At 39.6% G+C, this 22,462-nt stretch overlaps 1 protein-coding gene across 3 annotated transcripts in view; it reads right to left on the bottom strand.

Annotated features, from left to right (window-relative positions):
• Positions 1-22,462, bottom strand: part of LOC126475169 (tonsoku-like protein) — a 271,206-nt gene that overhangs the window by 20,424 nt on the left and 228,320 nt on the right. For 2 of the 3 annotated variants that reach the window (XM_050102798.1, XM_050102797.1), the window contains exons 22-23: positions 19,427-19,602; positions 8,681-8,809 (exon numbers count right to left, since the gene is read on the bottom strand). In XM_050102798.1, the coding sequence (XP_049958755.1) occupies positions 8,681-8,809; positions 19,427-19,602 (305 nt within the window). The remainder of the gene's footprint in view (positions 1-8,680; positions 8,810-19,426; positions 19,603-22,462) is intronic. The other variant, XM_050102799.1, reaches the window with a different exon arrangement.

Below are 22,462 nucleotides of genomic sequence, written 5' to 3'. Positions count from 1 at the left end.
ATGGGGTCAAGCAACTGCGTTGTGGAAGGTGATGCCAAACTGTAAGCCAGACTCCCATAATCTAGACGAGATTGAATTAACACCTGGTACAGCTGTAGAAGGGTAGACCAAACGGCACCCCAGCTGGTATGACTCTAGCAACAAAGAGCGTTAAGATGCCCCCAGCATGTCTGTTGAAGCTGCCGAATATGAGGGAGGCAAGTCAACCGAGTATCAAAACCAGATCCCAAAAACCGTAGTGTCTCCACCACAGCAAGAAGTTCGCTGTGAAGATAAGGCCGTAGCTCAGGGTGAACAGTGTGTCACCAACTGAAATCCATAACGCAGGTCTTGGCAGCCGAAAACTGGAAGCCATGCACTACAGCCCAAGACTGCACCTTGTGAATAGCGCCCTACAGCTGCCGTTCAGCAGCTGCAATTCCAGTGGAGCTAAAGTATAGGCAGAAGTCGTCAGCATACAAGGAAGCCAAGACAGACGTTCGCACCACCACAGCGAGCCCATTAATTGCAACAAAAACGAGGCAGACACTAAAGACAGATCCTTGTGGTACCTCATCCTCCTAAACTTGGGAGGAACTATGGGAGGCCGCAACTTGCATGCAGAAGGAACAAAGCGACAGAAAATTCTGTATGAAAATTGGGAGCAGACCCCAAAGACCCCAACCATGAAGTGTAGAGAGGATGTGATATCGCCATGTCGTATCGTATGCCTTCTGCATGTTAAAAAAGATGGTGACCAGATGCTGATGGCGGGCAAAGGCCGTACAGATGGCAGACTCCAGGCGCACCAAATTATCGGCGGCAGAGCAGCCCTTGCGGAACCCACACTGAGACAGACCCAGAAGGCCCCGAGACTCAAGTAGCCAACTCAATCTCTGGCTCACCATGCGTTCGAGCAACTTGCAAAGAACGTGGTGAGGCTAACCCACTTCCAGTGGGTTCTTGCTACATTTCAACATGGGGATTATGATGCTTTCCCGCCACTGTGACGGGAACTCACCCTCGACCCAGATACGGTTGAAAAGGTCTAGGAGGCGTCGCTGGCAGTCCACTGAGAGGTGTTTGAGCATCTGACAGTGGATGCGATCTGGCCCGGGAGCCATATCACGGCAAGCGCACTTTGGAATTCCCACTCACTGAACGATTGAGAGTGGCACATGTGAAATGAAAGGCTCCGACGTTCCAACCACTCTCTCAGGGAGCGGAAGGCCAGTGGGTAATTCGCAGAAGCTGAACTCTGAGCAAAATGCTCCGCTTAGTGGTTTGCAATTGTGTCGGAGTCAGTACAGACTGCTCCATTCAGTGAAAGCGCAGGTATGCTGATGGGGGTCCTATAGCCATAGTCACCAAATCTTGGCCCAAACCTGCGATGGAGAGGTACGGAGGCCAATGGTGGAGACATACCTTTCCCAGCACTCCTGTTTGCGTTGGTGAATGAGGCGGCAGTCTTGCACACAGACCCGTTTAAAGGCAATAAGGAGTGCCAATGAGGGATGCCGCTTGTTACACTGGAGCGCCCGCCTGCGATCTTTAATTGCCTCAGCGATCTTGGGCGACCACCAATGCACAGTCCTCCGCCGAGGGAACCCAAAACAGGGAAAGGCAGATTCTGTGCCAGTAACGACGCCGGTTGTGACTGAGTGAACTACCACATAAATGGCGTCATTGGAAAGAGGCTCAATAGTTCCAGTCAGCCTTATTCATAGCCCATCTGCAGGGGTGCTCAGAATAGTGACGCTGTAGCAGTGACAGGAAGATCAGAGAGTGGTCACTATCGCACAAGTTGTCATGCACATTCCATTGGACATATGGTAATAGGCTAGGGCTGCAGATCAAAAGGTCAATGGTTGAGTACGTGCCATGTGCCACACTGAAATGTGTGTAGGCACCAGTATTTAAAGGAGAAAGGTCGAGCTGTGCCAATACTTGCTCAATGATGCTGCTTGGCCTGTTGCCACTGATCCACCCCACAGAGAGTTATGGGCATTGAAGTCGCCCAGTAACAGAAAAGGTGGCGGCAAAAGGGCTATCTGCGCAGCCAGGACATGCTGCAGGACATCACCATCCGGTGGAAGATAAGAGACTGCAGACAGTAACAGCCTGAGGCATCCATACCCAAACAGTCACAGCCTCTAAAGGTGTTTGTAGAGGTACAGACTCGCTGTAAAGAGAATGAAGGACATAGATGCAGACACTACCAGATACCCTCTCATAAGCTGCCCGGTTCTTATAATAACCCCTATAGTCATGGAGGGCAGGGTTCGCATCGCCGGAAACCAAGTTTCCTGAAGAGCAATGCAGAGGAAAGGGTGAAGACTGAGAAGTTGTCAGAGCTCAGCAAGATGGTGGAAAAAACCGCTGCAGTTCCACTGGAGGATGACATTGTCCATGGCCGAGAAAGGCGTGAAGAGCCCGAGGAGGCAGATTATACTGCTGGGTCATCTGCTGCCACCGATTGAGTATTGATGGGAGTGGCATCCATCATGTCTGAGGGACTGGTGAGATCTAGGTCCTCAGTGGACATCAGAATCTCCATCGCATCCTCAGATGCAGAGGTTGTAGGTAGCAGTGGAGTGGGTGCCACCACAATTACGTTGGTCTTAGGGGTCTTTGATTTCGATTTCTCACGCTGTTCCTTTGGTTGCCTTTGCTGGGAGGGCTTCTTTGATTCAGTCTCTGAGACTGAAGAGGACCGCGAAGCCCTACGACCAGCTACCTGGGGCTTCTTCAGCCCGCGGGGGTGATGCTCCCAAGCTAGGTGGTGCGGGAGCAACAGGGAGGGAAGTGCCCCCCACCATCAAGGGGGCATGTGTGGTCCTTCGGCTCTGAGAGGTGACTGTATGTGGTGCAATGGATGGAGCTGTAACAGGAGTGACAGTGGCAGCATAAGATGACGTCATGCGCACGGGATGAAGTCATTCAAATTTTCATTTAACCTCAGTGTAGGTCAGTCGGTCCAGGGTCTTTTACTCCATTATTTTCCGTTCCTTTTGTAGAATCTTACAGACTGGCGAGCAAGGGGAATGGTGCTATCCGCAGTTGACACAGACGGGAGGCAGGGCACATGGAGTATCGGGATGGGATGGACGACTACAATCACGACATATGAGGCTGTAAGCACAGCGGGAAGACATATGGCTGAACTTCCAACACTTGAAGCACCGCATTGGGGGATGGGTATATGGCTTGACATCACAGTGGTAGACCATCACCTTCACCTTCTCGGGTGATGTGTCACCCTCGAAGGCCAAGATGAACGCATCTGTGGCAATCTGATTATTCCTTTGACTGTGGTGGATGCGCCAGACGAAATGAACACCTCGTTGCTTTAAGTTGGTGAGCAGCTCGTCATCAGACTGTAAAAGAAGGTTCGTGTGGAAGATAATGCCCTGGACCATATTTAAGCTTTTATGGTGCGTGATAGTAATAGAAACATCCCCAGCTTCTCACAAGTGAGTAATGCCCGTGACTGGGCAGAGGATGCTGTTTTTATCAAGACTGACCCAGACCGCATTTTTGACAAGCCCTCCACCTCCACAAACTTGTCCTCTAAATGCTCTACCAAGAACTGAGGCTTCATGGACACAAAGGATTCCCCTTCAGCTCTCGTACAGACTAGATACTGGGGCGAATACATCTCGCTGTCATTCGTAGCCTTTCGTTCCTCCCATGGTGTGGCCAGGGAGGGTAACGATTTGGGGTCGTATATGTTTGCATTAAAGTGAGCCCTCAAACGCTTAGAGACTGCTGGTGGTTGGCCAGCAGCAAGAGAAGATGTGCCACGCTTCATGGCGTGTCATCCACCCTAATGCCACCCACTCCAACCAAGGGCCCTCCCCACGGGTGCCACCCAGCCACAGCAAGGGCCACCTGGCAGGAAGGCCATCGTCAGTGCAGAAAGCAACACCGCAGAGTGTATGGCGGAAAGAGGAGATGACCAAGAGATGGAGAGCGAGTGGGACTGCAATGCAACGATGAATAAGCTGGCTAAAGGTCTCAATGTACGATGGACACAATGCACGAAGTAAGGCACTTTCCCCAATTGGCTCACTCTTCGGAGTAATTTTGAAATATGGTAGCCAAACCCAAGAGGGGACCATCACATAAGGGCCGAAACGTTTGAGACTCCTTTTAGTCACCTCTTACGACAAGCAGCAATACCACAGGCCTATTCTTACCCCCAAAACCGCAGGGGGTGTACAGGTCTGTAATGCTAATAATTTGTGTAGGGTCATGTCTCTAATTGGTGGTATAAATTTCATTGCGATCACATCTCATGGTCTTTGTGTTTCACTTTTTCCAAACAGCAGTGTATTTCATTCCAGCTATGTAGCTTATAAGTATTAAGGTACAATTAAATATTGAATAACATTGGGACAATCATAAGAACATGTGCAGTACGTCTCTTCTTAACGATGAAGCGTGATCAGCATGTGTCATTTTCCTCCTTAATTAAATCTCTAACACGTGGTGAGAATGGAGTAGAGATGCTAGGACAGAGGTGTAATTATGTTTACACCAAACACTTCACAATATATTTCTATTGATTTAAAGAAGTAAATGTTGAAAATTTTGACTTTGCGAGCAATTCTTTGTAGACAGTTTGCTGAAAGCAGTCACCCCGCATTCTTGATATTGTCAACAATCTCTCCAAGTTTTCATCAACAGCAGACAATCAAAACTGTTCCTGTTTTAGTTACCTGGCTAAATATCTTCTCGTACTCAGCATTACTATTAAGTATCGTTAGAATACCTAACATAACACAAACTAATCTGTCTTTTTTTTTACACTGCCATCACTACTTCTTATTTTTTCCTGTCATGGACGACTGTAGGTCAATTCTTTCTCCATTTAAGATTTTATCCAGTAGATAATGTATCCGAAATGCACAAAACTGGGATGACATTCATCCATGGCATCATGCTGTTTACCTGGATGTGTGTTCGATAACACTGGAAACTTTTCCACATAATACATCAGGGCAGAAAATAATGCATGAGAAACAGATCTAATTTCTAAAACCGTGGCATTCCTCAGCATTCCACTATTCACTGGGAAATGCAGCAATTAACTGGCAGGTGATCAAAAAGTCAGTATAAATTTGACAACTGAATAAATCACGGAATAATGTAGATAGAGGGGTACAAATTGACACACAAGCTTGGAATGACATGGGGTTTTATTAAAACCAAAAAAATACAAAAGTTCAAAAAACGTTCGACGGATGGGGCTTCATCTGATCAGAATAGCAATAATTAGCATGACAAAGTAAGACAAAGCAAAGATGATGTTCTTTACAGGGAAAGCTCAATATGCGCACCATTTCCTCAAAATAGCTGTAGTCGAGGAATAATGTTGTGAACAGCACTGTAAAGCATGTCCCGAGTTATGGTGAGGCATTGGCGTTGGACATTGTCTTTCAGCATCCCTAGAGATGTCGGTCGATCACGATACACTTGCGACTTCAGTTAACCCCAAAGCCAATAATCGCATGGACTGAGGTCTGGGTATGTGTGAGGCCAAGCATGACGAAAGAGGCGGCTGAGCACACGATCATCACCAAACGATGCGCGCAAGAGACCTTTCACGCGTCTAGCAATATGGGGTGGAGGGCCATCCTGCATAAACATCGTACGTTCCAGCAGGTGTTTATCAGCTAGGCTGGGGATGATGTGATTCTGTAACATATTGGAATACCTTCAACCGTCACAGTAGCAGTTACAAAACGAGACTCACGCAGTTCCTCGAAGAAAAAAGGCCCGATAACGGTAGATGTGGTAAATCCAACCCATACCGTGACTTTCTCATCGAGCAAGGAAGTTTCCACGACACACAGTGTACTGTGCCCAATAAATTGGCTCGAGACTATTATTCATGTCTTTTACGATGCGATGGCACGAGTTTTGCCTTGGAGTGATTCTACCACCTGTTTTTTCCCTGTTGTTCAAGATACCAGCTAGTGACACTATTTCATCATGATATCAGAGCTTCTGCAAGGAGGTGGTATATAGGAAAAATATGTCACTTCACAGGATCCCAGCAGTTGGCGTACTTTCTTGTAAAATCAGAGTACTTGCGAGTATAGTGAGTGATTAAGATGAAATGATGCAATGTAAAGTGTGTTTACAGCGGGATATTCCAAATTCTGAGGTAATTATGTACAAACATGTATTTATATATAAAAACAAAGATGAGGTGACTTACCGAACAAAAGCGCTGGCAGGTCGATAGACACACAAACAAACACAAACATACACACAAAATTCAAGCTTTCGCAACAAACAGTTGCCTCATCAGGAAAGAGGGAAGGAGAGGGGAAGACGAAAGGAAGTGGGTTTTAAGGGAGAGGGTAAGGAGTCATTCCAATCCCGGGAGCGGAAAGACTTACCTTAGGGGGAAAAAAGGACAGGTATACACTCGCACACACGCACATATCCATCCACACATACAGACACAAGCAGACATATTGCCTTGGAGTGATTCTACCACCTGTTTTTTCCCTGTTGTTCAAGATACCAGCTAGTGACACTATTTCATCATGACATCAGAGCTTCTGCAAGAAATATGTCTGCTTGTGTCTGTATGTGTGGATGGATATGTGCGTGTGTGCGAGTGTATACCTGTCCTTTTTTCCCCCTAAGGTAAGTCTTTCCGCTCCCGGGATTGGAATGACTCCTTACCCTCTCCCTTAAAACCCACTTCCTTTCGTCTTCCCCTCTCCTTCCCTCTTTCCTGATGAGGCAACTGTTTGTTGCGAAAGCTTGAATTTTGTGTGTATGTTTGTGTTTGTTTGTGTGTCTATCGACCTGCCAGCGCTTTTGTTCGGTAAGTCACCTCATCTTTGTTTTTATATATAATTTTTCCCACGTGGAATGTTTCCTTCTATTATACAAAACATGTATTTACCTACATAAACTGCATGCTATAAATCTAGCTCTGCCCCTTCTATTTTCTTTCTTCATTTATGAACATGCTACCTGTTAATATTTATGTATGTAATCTGGAAATATTATATACCTTGTATACACGTTATTAATGACATGATTACTCTTGTTATGTGAGCACATAATAAGTTCATATTTGACTACCATGATAATACCAATTCAAGGATCGGTTCCCCTCAATATACATTCTTTTGAAAATGATCAGTCTTGCTTAAAGACAGACTAACAACAACAAGATGGACTTGAATGTGATGATGTAAAGAGTACGTTGAAAAGAGGATTATACACTAAGTCACTTAAATATCAGGTTGAAAACTCGTTGTTATACGTCAAAAAACATAGCAACAGTATGGACCATCGAAACATAAGATTATTGTTATCTTGCTACGGATCACCGTCATTATGAGGGAAAACAAGAAACTAAGTACTTTAAATAATGGGCTCTAGGCTTGTCTAGCTTTGAAAACAAAACATTCCTTCTAACTTCTATGTGAAATAACTAAAATTAAGATTACTATTAATTATCTTTCATTATAAGGAACTTGTCTCCTATATTTTTTTTAAACAAGTAACACTATCTGAAATCTGAGATATAATCATACCCAACAAATTCTTTCACACATTAGGAGGATGTAGCACACTATGAGAGTAGTCTATCTTAACAGAGTACTTAAAATGTAGCAAACACTCATGTACAACCAGTATCGGTGTGATAATGCAGGGAATACCGTAATATGAGCATGTCTACCATGTGGCCCACACAGTTATAAAGATTGTTCTGATAGTTAGTATTACATTTCGTTGAAAGAAAAATTCTATTAAAAGGACATTTTATGATTTGTTTGAAAAATGAGTCACTGCACATATAAAAGTTGTATAGAAAGTAGATCTCTGAGGGTATGACGGCCACAGTTGAGGTTGATTGGTGTCTACCAAATTCACAGATGCACTTTCACATCTACAGGATGAGCTCAGAGACATGGAATCAATAAAGGCTAAATAAATCACAGTTGTTCCTCTTCACACTAATGGAATATTTTCTACTTTCATCTAAAACACAATCAGAAATAAAAGGTTGACTCTTTTGCAGCTTCTTTTAGGCAGCTCCTTCACCCAAAGAAAGAAACATGATGGAGGCATGAAAGCAATGACGCCGATCATAGATCAGGAGGAACATAAAGTGTGGGAAAAAGAAATGGATGTAACAATTAACTAAAAGCCAAAATTCAAATTGCAGAACAGTTACAAAGAGCTATCAAACATAGGTAGGCCAAAAAGAGTGAAAGGGAACATAGAATTTAATGTAGATTATTGAAAATAGAATTCGTGGAAGAAATGAGGGGACGGCACGTTAGCAACTGCTAAAGAAGTGCCACTGAGAATATTGGTCTCACAGTTTATGATTTTTATTAATAGCTGTTGTTTTCCCAGTAGCTATGGTATATATTTCAGAATAAAATTTAGCCATCATGTATACATTATTCAAATGGAATAATACTTGGTAAAAAATACAATTATGTTGTGAGATTTCTTTAGTTCGTGAGAAGTCCTCACATGTGACCGAACTGAGAACTGGAGAAATCAATTCTGTCCCTTGACTGCTACTATGTTTTCCATTGTTTGTATCCCACTGTTCATTATTCTGTTCTATTTGCCACATAATTACAATTTATAATGTACATTTATATAATGTTAGTAAAACTTATGAAAAGACTTAGGAAAAATAGGAACATACCTGCAATGGCAGTGATTTGTTTGCTGAAAATGAGCTACTCAAATGGGAGAGACCAGCAGCTGAAATATTATTGCAGCTGATATCCAACTTCTTCAGTTGAGGCATTGTTAATATACATGCAGCCAAGAGCTATGAAAGAAATCAATGGCAAAGGAATTACTGTCAGAAAAAAAAAAGTTGTAACATTTCCAGCAAGCAAACTCAATGACAACTCGTATCACATTATGACAAAATTATACCTTTTACGGAGACACAGGAGACAAAAAAGTACATCAGATACAAATTCAGTGGGACAAGAACACCCCCCCCCCCCCCCCCCTCACACACACACACACACACACACACACACACACACACACACACACACACAATGGATTGAGCTGTTAAATAAAAGAAAGTAATCAAAAAGACTTTTTAGTTCGGAAAAATTCTCCTTGAATTGAGGATGAAAGTTTGTTTCTTGGTTGATCTAGTACATTGAAAATATAGAAAACTATGTAAGGAAACATAAATAAATCACAAAAACAAGAGTGTGGATATGAAACTTCTGGGCAGATTAAAACTGTACACCAGACCAGGATTTGCATAATAACAGACACTAAAAGAATTTGAAGTAATAAGACACGGTGTACCACATGGTTCTATATTGGTCCTGTGTTATTTTGATATAACAGTGATCTTCCACTTTCACTATCAGAAGATGCAAATGACTCAAGTACAGGGAATAAAATGAAGTACTTGTCCTCCAGTTGAAAAGGCAGCTAATGAAATGTTTGAGAACCTCAACAGATACTTCTAAGCAAATGGATTACATTCAATTTTGACAGGGCTCTGAAGAGAATGGTCGATACATGCCCAGAATTTTTTTACATATGAAGAACACATTAAAAGACATGCACTGTCAAAGCTGTACTTGCTAATACACGTCAAGACTATTTAAAAATTGTTGAAGTTAGTCATTGTTGCCACACATAATTGTTTTTAACAGTGATTTGTACAGCTCTTGCTGCCTAGTGCATAAATCACAAATGAGCAAAAGCACAAGTGACAGGACAGGACAGTGCACGATCTGGTGCTCCACACTTAAGGAATTTCATGCATCTAATCTGTATGAAAAATGTAACATATCATTGAAAAACTTCCAGTTCATATTGACAGCTAAAATGTTGCAGCTGCAATTCTAACAAAGGTGACTAGCAGAGAAAAATAATAATGTAATCAAGGCTTGTTTTGACACATAACAAATGTCTTCCATCACATCAATGGGGAATTTAATTTGTTGGAAAGGAATAGTTCATACATGACCATAATTTTAAAACAATTCTTGTGTATTTTGTACATTCCAGTAAGAATGAAACAGTTGCTTGTTTATTCCTCATAGTCAGCAAAAAATGACCAAAACAAATGTTTTCATTATTATCCATCGCAAAAAAGTTAATGCATGCAGGCACTTCCCAGTAATTACTAATTTCATCTAAACAATAATGAGACGGGGCAGGAAATGATTCCAGCTGTTATTCTGCATATCAAACTGCCTTTCAGGAATATCTGATAAAATGTGGTGATGTGTACTGATAATGCACAAGTGTACAAGGTTCTGAATATCATGCCACTGATAAAAATGAAATGGCAAAGAGCTACTGCTTATCTTACTGTCCAACAAATTCCTTGTAATAGGGTTGGTACACATTATGTGTTTGGGGAGTGGGGACGGATGTGCACTGTATTCAACAGTATTTCTATAGTCGTCCTGAAAGACAGACACGTCACTATGTTACAACCAAGAGCCCAATAAAAGCAACAGTAGTTTTTTAATTTTTGTTCTAATGAGCCCCTAGGTTCCAGAAGAAAGATAAGAAAATATGGATATATTAATCCTCTCATATTTATGGTTGGTATTATTATGTAGGTCTTCCGCAGGATTAGATAGTTTCACTGCATACCATGTTCTTCATATTTCATATTTGCAAATCGAGAATGTTAATTGTAGTCTACATTACTATGAAATTTTGGAAGCTGCAGGAAGACTGAATCTGTTAGCATAGACGTGATAAGGAAATATAATGAATATTATCTCGGCTTGATGTTAACCATTTTCTACTTGCAAATATCACAAAATGAACTGCTTACTACTGTTATTTCTGGATAATAAACAAATTGTACATTCATGTGCATCCTAATCATGAACAATTATGTGAACAGCAACCCTCAAAAGATATTGAATTCGACTTGCCAAATTATGACTTGGTTATCTCTTCTTATCCACATTCTGATGTACTGCCAACCATTTTGTGAACTTGCGCTGTGCTGGCTCTGCTGGGGCTGTATGTCCCTCCAGGTACCTTGTGGGCAATGATACTGGCAATTTTCAATGACTTTTTAATTACACTTGCACAATGTTCTTTAACAGCTAAAAAATTTTAGGACGTAAGTCAAGGTGTCAGATTTCACCATTCCCTTGACACTCCATACAGTTTAGTACTGCTCACAGAACTTCACAATCGTTAAAAATGGTATAACCAAACAACGAAGTACAGGGAATAGGTAGAATCAAATGTTCCGGACTGCAGACAAGTCACACACAACCTTAACTGCAAACCCACACTCTAGAATTAATGACGCACATAGGCTCAGCTAAGTTTGCAGTGTGCATGATATATGACTGTCGGGTTTACAGCTGAATCTTAAAACCATATTCATGTAATATTTTGGCATTTCAACTGGCCAATATCTTCAGATGGGAAGCAGAACTGTTGAAAAGCCAGATCCGACACCCGTAGATAGCCTGCAGAGTGGCAATGTTGCATATGCCAGCAGCTGTAAGTGCTGACCCATAGCAGAGTGCACATGCAGAGTCACGTGTGGTGAATGTTAGGATTACGATCAAGACAACTGCCATTAAAATCTGTTCTCACCCACATCACAAGCACTATGAGGCAATACACGCTAAAATGGGGTTTGTAACTTAGCTAATCTGCTTCGGATTTGGAGTAGTTTTTAAATGAAATTTCACACACCAAAAAGTTAAACAATGGAAAATACTAGATGGAGTAATGACAATATTATGAAATGTATAGATTACTACTCACTAGGGCTTCTGATAAAATATTGATTCTTTTTCCAAAAAATATTGATATGTATCCCCAATATCCTTCCCCCCTCCCATCATATATATCTATATCAAAACGACAATATTGAGTGCTGGTATTTTTATTTTATATTTTTTCACAATTTTTGGAAAATATTTGAAGCTGTTCTTTTGAAATTGTAGTAGAACATAATTTCACTTTCATTGTGTGAAGAAGCCTTACTATTTTTTGAGCTTTCATCACATCCAATGTTTTATATTTAAATGTGTGAAGCAAGTATAGGTGGTACAACATTTGTCTGACTGCACTGGGGGGGTGGCGAACTGAATGGAATAATAAGATTTCCGATGTGAAGAAACAGCACACCAGTTAAGTTAAAAAACAATTTTTAATGCAACTGATGTGTTATTTCTTCACATGGGCATTCTTAAAAAACAGCTGCTGAAAACGATGAACAAAAATCTGAATGACAGACTGGTCTTTTTGGTGGGAGGAGACATGTTAGGGGAAATGCTGATGTAATCGGTGCTCAGCGCTACCAACAGAAACTGCCACATTTAGCTTCACCACATAATTTTGACATGACATGAAGGGTTCTGTACAAATCCGATAAGCGACAAAACCAAACGACAGACCCATTGGGCACCTTTTATGTGCCACTTACATGTAGTTATCACTGTTAGAAAAGTGGTTATCGCCAAGCATGAATGTGCATCATTTTCCTTACAATTATTGCTCTAAAGGGGATAGGCAGGCTGCTAGCTTGTTGGATGAGTGAAATATCTTATAGCAAACCAGTATTTAAATATAAAACTTTAAAACGAGCCGTATATTTAACTTGTGTAGTCAATATTTTTTCCCGTCGATATACAGATACTTTTTTTCGATATATCGAAAGCTGATAATGATATTATTTTAAATATTGATATATTGGATCCTCAATATATTTTAAAAATATCATCAATCCTACTACACACCATATAGCTGAGATGCTGAGTTGCAAATGGGCACAACAAAAAGATTGTCGAACAAGTAAGCTTTTGGCAAGAAAGGCATTCATCGGAATTAGATGAAAAACACACACACACACACACACACACACACACACACACACACACACACACACACACACACACACACACTCTATCTCTCACTCACACAAATGCAACCCACACACTCACACACATGACCACAGTCTCTGGCTGCCAAAATCAGAATGCAAGCAGCAGTACACTTACATAACATCTACTCACAGAAACATACACAAAGTTACAGAAACATCATGTATACAGAAACAACAGAAGCATACACCAACACCGAAGAGATGACATAAAATATCTAACACATCAACTTACAATAGCTACACTCACAAAATTTGATATCATAATCTTGTACACCGATATCTCCGCTACAGAAACCATCAACATCATCAAACAACACTTAGAACAAGAATGAATCACCAAAGCAAATAAAATAAATAGCAAACATTCAAAAATTAAGCATGATGCAAAACTATTTCTCATCTGACAACCAGCTCTACTCACAACAAAATGGAGTCAGCTATCAGCGGACTCCTAGCCAAAATTTTCCTTAATCAAAATAAGAACAAAATATCTGAAACCATAGTAAGACCCAAACAAGACAGAACAGTATACTGGCATTGCTATGTAGGTGACATCATTTGCTTTCTAGACTAAACACCCAGTCACATCCACCAACTCTACTACAACAAACACAATCCACCCAATAACAAAATTCACTGTAGAAACAGAAATGACAAAAAGTTAAATTTTCTTGATCTCGCAATTTCCATATGCATGAGCCCACCAACACAGCCATGAACTAAAACTCAAACCATCTAGTAAGACACAAAAAAGCTGATTCCAATACAAGCCACACGGACAGAAAATAACCCCACTCAATGAAGACAACTACAAAACTGAACTACAGATAGTCAACAAACCAATAGTTTTTTAGAACTGATATGATGGAAGGGATATCTAGTGCACAAAAACAAACAGATCACCATCAACATTGAAATTCAGGCACACACAACACAAACACACAAAATACACATATAAAATGCAAACCCACATGAACAAGAAGCATCCACAATGACAGACAAATGATATACTCTTACTAACAACAACAAAGCATCTCATAAGATGGACAACATAAAAAATAAGGACTGAAAGTCAATACCAACAAAAACTCAATACAGAGAACTAAGGACAACCAATAGCCAGCTGACATGGCAGCTGGTTATTGACTGCAATTGAATCTATACGGGATAGACAATCAGAAATTTTAATATTAGGTACACACAGGTTAGAAGAGCACTAAAAAGCTGCCAGTCTACATTCGCAGAATACCTTACACATACGGACCACAGTTAGACAGACATCAACACTGACCTAAAAATTCTCAAATGCAGTAACTGCCCCTCCAACAGAAACTAGTATTGAAGAAAACTGCCAAATATGGAAAGAAAAGATATAATAAATAAGTACAAAGCTCTCTGCAATGGAACTCTGTTGTCTGCTCCTAAAGAACTGTTAATGCATATGGCTAGGCTCGGAGCCCCAGCTACAGGGAGCCTGCCAGCTGGTGCAAGACCTCTCTCTCTCTCTAACATACAAAGAACTAATGTAACAGTTTAGCATTCCCAGTCATAAATTTTCGATGTAAACAAGTGTTTTTATGTAAGAGCCTTATTGGTACAGATGACAAACAGTAAAAGAAAATCACCTATACCACAAAGAAAAGAAAGTAACAGAAATGACATGTGATAAAGTGAATAAAGAATCAGTGGCATTACAAGGATTCATCTACTGGCAGTAACAGCTGGACAGATCGGCAACATGGTGATCACTTGTCCCACAGCTATAGATCGCTTCATGCAGTTGGCCACTCAGAACAGACTTAAGGGCTAATCTGTAAATGGTGTTTATGTTTCCCATTTAAATTTGTGAATAATTAAGTTAAAACAGAAATAGTAAAAAGCAATTTATCCACTTACTTAATAGAAGAAAAAGAATAAACCACCCTTTGACAATGCTATAACTTCAGTGAAACATGCTTGGGTAGAAAAGAATACATAATTGTATTTGATCAAAATGGAACCCATAGAACACCAAATTTATTTGTAAGCAAAACAGAATTACAAGTGCAAGTTCTAACTTCAAGATGAAAAAAGGTGTTGACTTATTCAGCACATTTATAACTTTGGGGAAAGATTGTGCAGGCAAAAGGCAATCAACATTATACACATTTGAAATAACAAACTAAAATATAATTTAGCGATTAAAAAGGACAATACTCTTTCATTTTCAAGAGAGAGCATTTCATTATAGTGAAAACCTTACCACTACAGAAAAAGCATTTTCTCAAAAAAGCAATGAAAATCTAACTGAAACCAGTTCATAGCAGCACATTCATACATTTTGATTCATTACAAATTTTTCTTTTAAATTTGCTTCATATTCAACAGTTATATTGTATTCTGCATACAATATCTTCTCTGTTAGTTCCATTTGGTATGGGCCTCAAGAGTATATTTTAATCAACCTCTTCTGTAGACTGACTGCTTTATCTCAGTATCCTACCAAAGAAAAAACCTATGGCTGAGCATATGCGATCACTGATCAGTCCATTTCATATCCCCAAAATTGTTACATCTAGCAGTTTATACGAGTTGACTAATTCCAACTGATATTGCAGACACAGGATATTGTGTTTTTGCATTTCGTGAAGACACAGTTTTATATTTGTGATCATTTACAACTTTTTTCAGATAGTACTTTATTATAAATAACTGTATCATCTGCAAAAAGTCTGTGATCACTATTTAAATAGTCTACCAGGAAATTAATATAAGGCAGTATCTGTAGCACTTCTAAAAGTGTTGCACTGATGACTCCTGGTGGAAGACAGTATGCTGCATCCTCCTAACCAAGAAATCCTTGATCCAGTCACAAATATCATTTGATTCTCGATATGATCGCACTTTCAGTATCAGATCTGATATAGTACTGAGTCGAGCGCTTTTCAGATGTCGAGAATTACTGCATTTATCGACTGCCTTGATCCATATATTTCAGTACATCTTGTGAGAAGAGCGCAACTTGGGTTTCATATGAGCGATGGTTTTGAAATGCATGCTGGAGGGGATCATTGTGTTTGAGGTAACTTATTATGCATGAGAACAGAACAGGTTATAAGATTTTACAAAAAATAGATGTTGATAATATTGGAAGCTATTTCTGTAGGATCACTTAGCTTCCCTTCCAGTAGACAGGTGACTTATGCTTTCTTCCAACAGCTGGGCACAGCCCCCTCCTCCCCACAATGCATTATGGTTTGTGAGGTGTCTTTCAATATGATACTGGTTTGATAGTCTCACAGGTTTCACAAACTGTCCGTCTGACTGTGCCTGTCTCATTAAGCTTCTCTCTATCTACTCAAGCTGCTCTGCTTTCTTATAGGAAAGGGCTACTCCACTGTACTCAAGAGTTGTTTCCCTTTCTTATGTCAGTCTCCAAATGCGGTGCTGTAATCCTTGAGGTCAGAAGCCAGAATATGTAACCTGACAAGAATGCAAACACCACTCAGAAGAATCAACACATAAATAAAATCTTGTTGTTATGTAATCTTTTTACCATTGGTATTACAATGATGATACCAAGAATCACCACTTTTTCTGCTCACAAAGAAAGAATAACTTTTTTGATAATGTACAGAACAGCAATAAAACACTTTCTATCTTGCACTATGACCACAGTACAGTGATTTGGATGGCATCAGATCACAATTGATTATTTCGATTTTGAATAAACCAACTGATAAGTCTAAATATACACACAGTTTTAACCATGTAAATAATTACAAAAACAGTCAAACTAACTTGCTATGACAGTGAAAATCCCCAAATTAAATCAAAGTGGAAATACGAATATTTTTCAGGTCATGCATATATTGAAAGCAATACAGATTTATTATAAACATTTCCTAAAAACTGTATTATATTTCATTCATGTTTATGTACACTGCAAAGTTCTACAAAAAAGTTTTATGTTCACACACTGAGTGGCTACTAAAATTATGAGGTTAGCAAATTATACTATTTCTGCTGATCAGTTTGGTGCATATTTCTATATATGCAATATTGGTTCTGTGAGTTGCATTGATATTTTCATATTTGAGTGTGCTGTCCCTTTTGTTAAGTGTTGGTGTCCATCCTTACGTACTATTTTCTTGAGGCTGCTCTAATTGTCTTAATTTCTTCTCTTGTCGCCGTTTTTTTTGTGTCCTTACTAGTGTGATTTGGGGGCTTGTTAGTTAGCATGTTTTCTGTTTTTACATTACTGTTTCTTTATTGTCACTGTAGGTCATTCAGTCTTCTTTTTTTTATATACTCATTCTCCTAATTTTAATGCCTAATGTATTGAAATTATATCTTCAGGTAAGTACACTATGTTGGTCTGATGTGTGTCTCTCAAGCGTAATATGATGTCCACACAACTTGTAACAGAGCACGGTGAGATTATTCTACTTATTCTTATACCAATCCTTACATCATTTTCTCCCTCCTTTTATGATTTCATTTTGTTGATAACACATACACAGTAGTTAATTGAGATATTTAATTTCTTATTGCAGCAGGAATTCAAAAAACTTTATTATTCACTGTGCAATTTCCTGATTACTGATGGCTAAGTGTAGTTACTTCATATGGAGCAATTTCTTCTAAAAAAAAATGTTCTTGATTTACTATACATACAATCCATGTGAAGGTGAAGTTTCTGATGAGAAGAAAAGTTGTTTGTTTCTTGATTTGGTATAGCTCATCTGAAAGCCCTCGTTCTCCTCTTTTCCAAAAACATCACATTTTAAAAGTTATTTCTATTCAATAATTTCATGTTCTAGAATCTTTCGATATTAAAATGTAATTATTACAAACATTTAGTACCATAGTTTTGTGGCCTTGCTTTTTCTCTTTCAAAAAATGCTAATTTTCACTAAAGTAGCTTGTTAATTATCCACACTAAAAACTTGCACTTCCTCGAGATTCCCTAGTGCATTTTGGGAATGCCATTTCACAGTTAGCTGCTCTCCTATAAAATGGCACTTAAAGAAAACTTATGTCACTGATCACTGTCTATTGTGTCTCTGTTCCTATTAATTTTCCTGCTTTTTCTCTTAATACCCAACATGTAATTGGCTTGTATTCTGCCATTTTTTGATTTCTGTACTACACACTTCTGCAACAGTCGGAGGATAATACACATTACGTAAACACCATGTAGTTGGCATCAAGTTAAAGTGTATATTTACTTTGAATCAGTCAGAACCCAGGAGTGAAACTGTAAACATCATACAGTTCTAATTATAGAAACAAACTATGTTTCGTAATTTTCAGTCAGTCATGATTGGACAGGTACTGTGTGCAATTATTATGCCAGTTATTGAAAGTCATATGAAGTAAGGTAGCCTATTACTCTTCCACCAGTGAACAACATGCAATTTAGTTAACTGGTGAGCTTACTGATCTGTATCCTGCATGTTACACAGATGATCATCTAAAAGAGAGCACTGTGTGTTAATAAACATAAAGAGTTCAAAAATAAATTGCTGCAGTATTGTGCACCTTATTTAACAAATATTTATCAGGTTCATTACTAGTAGGACAAGAATCAAAGAAGATATGTTACGAGACTTCAGAGGCATTATGAGACTTCAGACGCATAACTCGAGGCCCGTAAAGCTTTAATGCGAGCAATATGATGAAACCAGAGAAAGAAAGAAAAAGAAAAAAATCAAACAAAGTCTAATGAAAAAGTGTGCAGTGAGTAATATGGACTGTTTTGACATGTCTTTACAAGATGACACAAATACCAAATGATGCCATAAGGCTGGCAAACATTGTTCTGATGTTTATGTTACCTTGTATTTCAATGTGTATACTCCAATATTACTCATACATCAAAATATTTTACTGTAAGTGAAAAAACAAGCAAGAAAATCAAGTCAAATCGAATGTTACAGCAAGATGTGCTTGTACGTAAATGTTTAGTATAACTGGATAACAGATGAAAAACACAGGACTATTAAAAGAGCTTTATGGAAACAAAATATTGGGCTGATTTAAGTTAACAGTAAAAATATTATCATTTTCAAACCATTTAAGACATTATCTTTCCTAAAACAAAAAAATTATGACAAAAACACTTTTTGCAGTTTCATAGATGGAATCTGAATAAATAAAATTTTCAACCATTCTCTTCAACTCTCAAATGAAGTAACTTTTTTCATCAATCAGTAATTAGCTACTTACACAAACTATACAGAGCAAAATAAGAAAAGATACTGCTTTTGAATAGTGACAAGTTTTATGTTTCTGTTGACAGTACAAGGGGTGATGCCACCTACCCACAATTATACTACCTATGTAGCACACAAACATCAAATTTTATATTTAGATTTGGTAAAGAAACATGTGCTGCAAAGGTGTATTTACACAACAATACCCTACTTCTGAACCTGCAAACTTTTCCTCCTTCACTCCTGTTAGTAGTTTCTGACAAGTAAGAGAAGCATAAAGACGTATCAACAAATTAATCTTTCAAACATGTGGAACATTAATACTGCATTTACAAACCTTCATTCCATCATCAGCCAGACTGTTCCCTGACAAATTCAGCGAGAGGGTATTTTGATAGCGAAGTGCTTGGAAAACTGGAGACAGGGATACTGAAGTCAGTGCAAGATCTGCAAGCTGTAGGCACTGTGTTGCTTGGCACATTTCCAGCACCTGAAGAACATGAGCATCTGCAACTACAACATTAGAGAAGATACCAGCACTTGTTACTTGTCTTTGACAATAACAATGTTTGAGTTTTCTCACATTAAAAATCAATTATCAATAGAACTAATGTATATTTTGAGCAGCAACAGTGTTATGTCAAAAAAGGAAAAAAAAATTGTAGGTTTTTACATGAGAACACAGCATGATTGGCTAGAGTATTAATACAAAATAAAACAGTATCTCTGTCACACAGTTCTACACTACAACAATAATTCAAATAAAATGTGTAGCTACAAGAGCCATTTTAAAGGGGTCCTGAAAATAATGGAGATTCCTGCACTAACAAAACATTCCTTTACATACTCTCTAACAGCACTTTCCTTACAGTTGATGAACTGGTGGCTCTTCTCATGTTATTTAAGAAGTGTATTACAATATATCTCTTTGGGAAGCTCTTTACCAGCTGCTCAGGAGATAAAATGATAAACAGGAAGGGATTCTTAAAATTTCTGAGTGAGAGAGATATCATATATAGACAAATGTGGGATGTTTAGGTGGCTGCAGTGTTGTCAGAACCTGTGACTCATTAAGAAAATGTCTACGTTTCAGCCTCTCTGTGAGCAAGCATATTTTTGTTATCCTAAAACAAAACTATGCAAATCAGTATTTGTTTTCCTTGGATTCTTTTGAACTCTAATAAGATTTGCATAATCCAGCACACCAACCTACATCCACATCCATTCACTGCAAACCACTGTTAAACAAATGGCACAGGGTACTTCCCATTGTATCAGGTAGTGGAGTTTCTTCTTGTTCCATTTGCATACAAAGTGTGGGAAAAATAACTGCTTAAATCCCTCTGTATTTAGTCAAAATATCCACGGGTGTGCTGCCGGTCTACAGTGTCCAACGGGCACAATATTTCGGCGATCATACATGTCGCCATCATCAGGTGAACTGACGGACTGAGCTCCTGTGAACGTGCCGGCACGGAGATCCGTACGCTATGGCTGCTCAGAGGGAACTGGGTTCGGTCGCGGCGGCGGCTGATTTAAATACCCTCCGCCCGCGGCGCGCTCCCTCCGCCGTCCGCGCCCCGCGCCACGGTCACGCGGTGGAACAGATTGCAACGGCGTCTGAGATGACGTCGGAGTGATGGCTCTGTCCGCCGTGGTCGTCACAACTATACGTTTGCTCGATTTACTCTTGATTAACCCGATCGCTGGTTCCCAAGCCTTGCTAAGATTATAGCCACAGTCACGGTTTATGAGGTCGTCATTGGTGCGAATTTCGATGGCCTCTCTAACAACGCTGTCCCAATATCTCGACGTCTGTACCAGAATCCTCGTGCGGTCATATTCCATGGCGTGATTTTCCGACAAACAATGTTCAGCGACCGCCGACTTGCTCGGATACATCAGACGAGTGTGCCTCTGGTGTTCACGGCATCGATCTTCGACGGTACGCATCGTCTGACCAATATACGACTTGCCACATTGACACGGAATCTGGTACACGCCGGCCTTCCTCAAACCGAGGTCATCTTTGGCATTCCCCACCAGTATGATCGCCGAAATATTGTGCCCGTTGGACACTGTAGACCGGCAGCACACCCGTGGATATTTTGACTATCAAATACGCCGGGAGAAACTCAAGAATCCCCTCTGTATTTGTTTAATATTAACTCTCAAAACTGTTTAAGTAGGTCTGCACACAAAGAGCCTGTCAGTTCAATGGTTTAAGTTTTTCCACGAGACTTTCTTGTCCATTGAACAAAGCCGTTACCATTTGTGCAGTCCTTTTTTTTGTATATGTTCAATATCAACTGTTATTTCTGTTTAACATGGTTCCCACACACTTGAGCATTCTTCAGAGTGTGTAACACAAGTGTTTTTGTAAGCAATCTCCTTTGTAGGCTGACTGCATTTACCCACTATCCTACCACTGAACTGTAGTCTGCCAACTGCTTTCCATACAACTGAGTCTATGTGATCCTTTCCTCAGATGCCATCAAATAGTTATACCCAGGCATTTTGTATGAGTTGATTCATTACAGTTGTGACACAATGATACTGTAGTAACAGGATACTACATTTCTGCATTTTCTGAAGTGTACAATGTTACATTTCTGAACATTTAAAGTACGTTGAAAATATTTGCACCACTTTGAAATCTTATAATGATCTGACAAAACTTTTATGCAGCTTTTTTCAGATAGTACTTTGTTAAAGAGAACTGCTTAACTGGAAAAAAGGGTGAGGTTACAATAAATGTTCTCTCTCAGGTCATTAACACAATCGAGACTGGCTCACTCACTCTGGATGGGGCAGCTGGACTGCTATTTTTAAACACATTTTTCGGAAATCATAGCTTTGTAATAGTTAATGCAGTAAAGTCATCTGATGTTTCATTTCAAACGACGAAACCTCGTTTATCTGTTCTTAAAAATCTTGCTATAAAATATTAAAATTAGCAGATAAAAAAAGATTTACTGAATCATGTTCTTATTCCGGGGGAGCGGAGGGGGCGGTGGGGGGGGGGTTCCACCCACCTCGTTCACACCATTCTTACAAATAAACTGCCTGAGTGTGGTTTATTTTGTAACAATAAGGTTTAAAAAGAGTTACATCACGATTTGGACACCACCAGGACATTTCTTTGCAGCACTTCTTTCTTCTTCCTCTTAGTGAAATGGAGCAGCCTTTGGAGACAGGTGATGGATGAGATTTTTTTCTATGTAGGTGGTATTTTTTCCACAAAATGTCATCCACTAAGTCCACTTGGACCAAGAACTGTAGAGGAATTAACCTCTTACCATGTGCTGCCTTTGGCGCAGACCAACTCCCTAATTATGTAAGACATTGGGAGAGAGTACACATTTTTCTTTTT

This window comes from Schistocerca serialis, chromosome 4 (assembly GCF_023864345.2).
Source record: "Schistocerca serialis cubense isolate TAMUIC-IGC-003099 chromosome 4, iqSchSeri2.2, whole genome shotgun sequence".
NCBI classification, from domain to species: Eukaryota; Metazoa; Arthropoda; class Insecta; order Orthoptera; family Acrididae; genus Schistocerca; species Schistocerca serialis.
The sequence above is the reverse complement of the archived record's forward strand: the minus strand, read 5'-3'. Positions and strand labels throughout refer to the sequence as shown.